Consider the following 5863-nt stretch of genomic DNA (forward strand, 5'->3'; position numbering starts at 1 on the left):
TCTTTTTTATTTCTTCTACACCTCTCGATATTGAGAATTTCGTGCTCCACCTCCTCCGACTCAACAATTTATTGTATTCTTCGAAAAAGTCTCCGACCATCCGATCGGCAGTGAACCATTTTTTATCTTTCTTCCAGCCGAGACTGATCACTCACTTTTTTCGGATATAATACACGTTACAGTTTATATTTAGCCGTCGTATTCATCAAGAATCGTTGCGGTACAACATTACGCGCAAAACTGCATTTCAACGAGAGAAACTTCTATTGAAAATGATCTCTAGGACTCAGCGGAGCGAGGTTCTTTGAACGTACTCGCGCGAGAGAATCTTAAGCGTGTCTCTTGAAATTTGCGAGAGCATTCTCTCATTGACCTGACTTGGACGATTTATTTTGCTAGCGAAGCGCATGGAATCAACGAGCACCTTAAATTTCTCCACTTGAATTTTATCGACTCACCGAAATTCTGCTCGACAAAATATCCGATGATTTCTCAATCAGTGATAACGACCTGTCACTTGTACGATGATACAAACACTACAAAATAAAATAAGTAATCTACAAGGACCCTCGCAATCCTTGTAGCCTTTCCAGAATTGCTTGAGAAAAATTCGTGAATAATTTAAAAAAACTCTTCTTTGTCATGCGGTGCCAGTATCCAAACATTCTGGGACTCGTGCAAAATTATCACGTCACAACAGCTGACTCCGAATGAACTAATCAGCAGAAACCGAGCTGAAACGTGGCAATTGTTAGGAACGTGATCAGCTTTCCATTGACAGACACGCGAATCTTTAAAAATGAATATCACCTCCCCTCCCCCTCCATCAAGTAGCACACAAATGGTTTGTTCTTCTTTGTTCGATTCGTATATAAAAGTGAAACATAAAAATGGAATCAACAACCGCCGAAATGAACCTTCGTGTGCCAATCGGTTATTACATTTTCAACGTTTATTTCGGTACGTGATAATTATCATAGAAACTTGGAAAATTAATCGGTTAAGGTTTTGAAGAACATCGCCATACATTTTTCTCAGGCTTTTTTGCTAGAAGTGTGATACTTGGTGAAAGAGAATGGGTCCCTAACCACGATGGAGGCCCAAAAGATCAGGTCACTGGAATTGAACATCATGGCGAAATACTTGAAGCACTTGCACTCAAATTAGATCAAAGCGTAAACCGTGCTGACGAAAGGATTTTGTTTTATCTTTACACCAAGCATAATCCAAAAGATCCTCAAGTCCTTAAGTTCAATTCGTTGGAATCTTTCCGGACAAGCTGGTTCGAAGGAGACCATTCTACAGTTTTCATAACTCATGGATTCTTAAATACCGCCAATTCCGAAGCTGTCACGAGTGTTCGCGATGGTAAGTTTTCCTTGTGGATGCCAACCCTTTTTGGATTGTTTACGTTTTGAATTATTGAGGGAGTCAACGCTCGTCGACGAGAAAGATTTTTTAGAGACTTTCCTTTGCGTCGATCTCGAAACTGTTAGGACACAACTTCCGTTCTCTCGTAGACATAAATTTCCCACTTATTAATTTATGTTATTTGGAAGTTATTTTTAGAGCCATATAAAAAGTTGTCGCAAAAGCAACGAAAAAATTGTTGGGACATCCGCGAAGGTAAATCGATTTTCTTGAAAATAATTTCGATGAAATTCTTTCAAAGTAGAATCCGAAAACGTTGTTTAGACAGCTGCATTTCAGTAAAATATTGACAATAGTACAACACCGCCTTTCCCAATGTGTGGAGAATGATTTTTTCGAAAACGCACGATCAAAAAACGTATACTCGATCACAATTTTTGTACCGGTTCCCAACAATCAGAATGTTGAACAAACTGAACGATTATTCCGTCCAAGTGGGACTTAATTTTCTATTGTGATTTTTGATTGTCAGCATACCTAAACGGCACGGAAGAGCTTAACGTGATAACGGTCGATTGGAGCGCGTACAGTATATCTTTTTATAGCAGTGCATGCGGTAAGGTGGAATCGATAGGAAGCGATATTGCACGAATGATCAATTTTATGAAAAGCTATACGGAATTAAAACTTTATTTAACTACGCTCGTTGGTCATTCACTGGGTGCGCATATAATGGGAGTTGCTGGAAGGGAAGTAACCGGCGGCAAGGTCAACCAAATTTTCGGTAAATTATTGCTGAATTATCTTTAGTTTAAGATATTTTTGGAGGATACGAAAACTCGGTTTTATGTATGTTTCGTCAACAGTATTTGATTTTTTAAAATAAAATTCCAATTCAGCTTTAGATCCAGCTGGCCCTGGCTTCGAAGGAAAGAATTCCAGCAGTCAACTGTCACCACGGGATGCGAGAAACGTCCAAGTGATCCATACGTGTGGTAACGCGTTAGGTTATCGAGGACGTCTTGGCGATGCAGACTTTTATCCCAACGGTGGGTTGAGCCAACCGGGTTGTGCTCTCGGTGACAGCATTTTCAATGGAGCTTGCTCTCATGGTCGTTCTTTCTGGTACTTCGCCGAATCACTCAATTCTCCGACAGGCTTCCAAGCCATAAAATGTAGAAGTGGTGAAAACCCTCACAAAGGCCAGTGTAGAGGCAAAGCTCGTTTGATGGGTGGACGCTCCAATACGATCAACGTCACTGGCGTTTCCTACCTCAAAACCCATGACACTCCACCTTACGCAGTTTTATTGCAACCAAAGTAAAATAAAAATTGAAAAAAATGTATCGGCTCGCACCGGTATCGAACTGGATCGACTCAATCACCGGAGACCAACGATTTTGCTCGAGAAACTGGGAACATTCGCTTCCTCTTTATTTCCTCCAATAAAATAATTTTTTTAGCCTCGAGTATGAAATTGTGTGAACTATGATTGTAAGGATGAATAAACGAACTGAATTATGAGAATTATATTGTAGTTGCACGAATTACGTCGGCCGCCCCAACGCTTCGTTCAACAAGTTCATTTCTAAGTTCTCAGTGGTTTCAATAGATTTTTTAAAATGCCTGTATTTCCTATTTCTTTTGTGGTTAACGAACCGTGGATTAAGATTTTTGTTTTTAAGGACATAGAAAATAAGCATGGGGATTCAGTTTTTGGACACAACAGTAGACGAAAGACCATATGTAAACCAATACATGTAGCTTAATCGCTTAGGGTGCCCACTTTGCCCCACATTCCCTTACACGATTCAAAATAATATGGCCAATATTTAGTTGTTTTGAATTCACTCTATTTTTTCTTTCCAACTATTTTTAATGACTATACAGATTAATGAAGAAAAAAATTAAATTGTTAGAAAAAAAGTGAAGAAAAAAAATTAGAATGTGTTCCAAAAAAGTCAATTTCTATATAAAAAAATTTTAAAAATATTATCTTTTAAAAAAATATTATATTCAAAAGAAAATATTATCTTTTGTCGTTGAAAAACTGAAAATTTTGACGATGGCGCGTATCAGATATGTTGAGACTTTACTATTTAACACCTGGAATTGCTGTTGTTTTATTGAGTACACATTATAATCTTGAACGAGATAACGATCCATTCTTTGGTCATTTCGATAACCGTTCGCACTATTCTGCACGCATTCTAACGTGACTTGCCTGGAAACAGAGATAATTTCCAATTTTAGCAGTGAAAAAAATGCTAAAACGTGACGAACAGAATAATTTTATGCAGCAGCCAGAAATGCACAAATGATTACATCGAATGCCACATTTTCTTGCCATCAATTATGCAAACAAATTTTTCTTCTTTTGTTACGTTCCTGTATATAAAAGTGAAACGGAGAAAGCAAATTGCGAACGATGAAAATGTCAATCGTTTGTTTCATTCCCTGCATTTATTCCGGTATGTGAAAATGACTATAAAAATTTAAATAACGAAATTGTTTGCAAATTTTATTGGGAATCATATTTCGATAGCAATTTTTGGCCAAACTTTCGATTTGCCAAGAACCAGCATCTACGTGATTGATAGAAATAACAACAGTAATAATCATCGATACGATTGGATCCCTGATCGTGGGCCACGGCCAGAAGAACTTTCCATGACACTCCAACAAACTGATGGTGTAGTTCAAGCACTCGCACTTACAGGACAACATCACGACAAACGTTCCACGAGCCAGGTTTTATTTCACCTCTACACCAAAAAAAATCCTACTGACGGTCAAGAGCTCAAAATTGGCTCACTGAAATCCGTGCGAAACAGTTTTTTCCAGAGTACTAAACGAACAGTTTTCATAACTCATGGTTTCTTCATCACTGCCAGTTTCTCACCAGTCACTAGTATTCGCGACGGTAAGTTCAAACATTACAAAACAATAACTTTGTAGGATCTTTATTTTTCGTTCTCGAGATGTTTCTAAATGTTTAATTTACATTTCATTAATTAATTATTATTGTTTATCTTATTTATTATCATTATTATTAGTTTATTAATTTATATTAACATTAAAATATTAATTTACTAGTTTATTAATATTTTATTAATATTAGTAGTTATATAGTAGTGTGTATATTAATATTATAGTTTATTAATATTAAATTTAAAAATTAAAAAAGTTCGGTCCTTCTGATCATTGAAAATGGCGAGTCGAGACATCTTTTCACATCAATGAACGGTGGACAGAGCCAAAAAATCATTTGATTCGAAAGGATTTGATTCTATCGAAAAATTTTACCGTTTCCTCGTCTACCGTGCACTTCTATACTAATAAGTAATGAAATATTCCATCTTCGTGACAATGAACCAACAGAATACTTAAAGTCTACGGAAGAAGTGAACGTGATTGCGGTCGATTGGAGTCCGCTGGCCATATCTCTTTATAATATCGCGGCGATAAACGTGGTGACAGCTGGAATCGAAATCGCTCGGATGATCGACTTTTTACGCAAGCAGGCTAAACTGAAACTCTTTGCTACCACGCTCGTTGGGCATTCGTTGGGTGCCCACGTAGTGGGAGTCGCTGGGCGCAGAGTTACCGGGGGAAAGGTCAGCAGAATTTTCGGTAAATATTTGCAGAAAAAACTTTTTCACCAGCATCGCTTCCCAGTGGTTTTGGATGACGGAAGTTGCGTTTCGATCAAACTTATTCGATTTTCGTCAACGTACCGACGTTCTGGCTTAGTTTTTATGCATTTTCATCTTCAATTTTTTTTCGATTTAGGTTTGGATCCAGCTCTTCCATATTTTAGTGAAAAGAACGCGACGGGTCGGTTATCCAGGAGCAGTGCAAGAAACGTGCAAGTTATTCACACGAATGGGGGTCAGTTAGGTTTGCTGGAACCTCTCGGTCACGCAGATTTTTATGTCAATGGTGGAGCGAGTCAACCGGGTTGCACTGTCTTAGATTCCTTCTTTGCTGGATCTTGCTCCCATGGTCGAGCTTTTTGGCTCTTCGCGGAATCGATTAACTCCCCGGTAGGCTTCAAGAGCATAAAATGCAGGCCCAGAGACAACTACTATAAGGGTCCATCCGGAGGGTCCCAGGTCGCTTTGATGGGAGGAGTTTGGAAACGTCATCCACCGGTTGGAATTTATTATTTGCAAACCAGTGACACCGCGCCTTTTGCACTTCGTATGCGACGGAAACGAAATCGAAAATGCACAGGGATGAGACGTACAAAATGAAATTCAATTGGATTCGAGAGTTGATTTTATTCGAGTTGATGATTTTTGCCATAAACGTCGCCATAAAACTTTGTATTTCGGGGCTATACTAGCGACGAATTTCAAGCCACAGTTACTAAAATTGTTATTCGCCACATCTCGACTCGAGTTTCCTTTGTTTTTGGAGTATTCCCGGCGGCATAACGTTTCGCAAGAATCGTTGCGAGTGCGCTTTCGCGATCCGTAAATAATTATCC

The 5863-nt window shown here is 38.5% G+C and overlaps 1 protein-coding gene across 1 annotated transcript; it reads left to right on the plus strand.

The window, feature by feature from the left end:
- Nucleotides 1–890: 890 nt before the first annotated feature.
- Nucleotides 891–5642, plus strand: LOC122416593 (uncharacterized). Its single transcript, XM_043429659.1, has 8 exons — nucleotides 891–960; nucleotides 1039–1368; nucleotides 1904–2155; nucleotides 2271–2691; nucleotides 3787–3842; nucleotides 3917–4294; nucleotides 4753–5004; nucleotides 5164–5642. Exons 1-8 carry the CDS (start codon nucleotides 891–893, stop codon nucleotides 5625–5627), a joined length of 2223 nt encoding a protein of 740 aa, XP_043285594.1. The 3' UTR covers nucleotides 5628–5642.
- The last annotated feature ends 221 nt before the right edge of the window (nucleotides 5643–5863 follow it).

This window comes from Venturia canescens, chromosome 9 (genome assembly GCF_019457755.1).
Source record: "Venturia canescens isolate UGA chromosome 9, ASM1945775v1, whole genome shotgun sequence".
NCBI lineage: Eukaryota > Metazoa > Arthropoda > Insecta > Hymenoptera > Ichneumonidae > Venturia > Venturia canescens.

What these genes read in the sequence shown, in the direction of transcription:
- LOC122416593 (XM_043429659.1), top strand. Translation starts at nt 891, where the DNA reads ATGGAATCAACAACCGCCGAAATGAACCTTCGTGTGCCAATCGGTTAT. An exon ending in TGTCACGAGTGTTCGCGATG is followed by an intron (nt 1,369 to 1,903) that starts GTAAGTTTTCCT and finishes TTTGATTGTCAG; the next exon opens with CATACCTAAACGGCACGGAA. An exon ending in CATTCCCTGCATTTATTCCG is followed by an intron (nt 3,843 to 3,916) that starts GTATGTGAAAAT and finishes ATATTTCGATAG; the next exon opens with CAATTTTTGGCCAAACTTTC.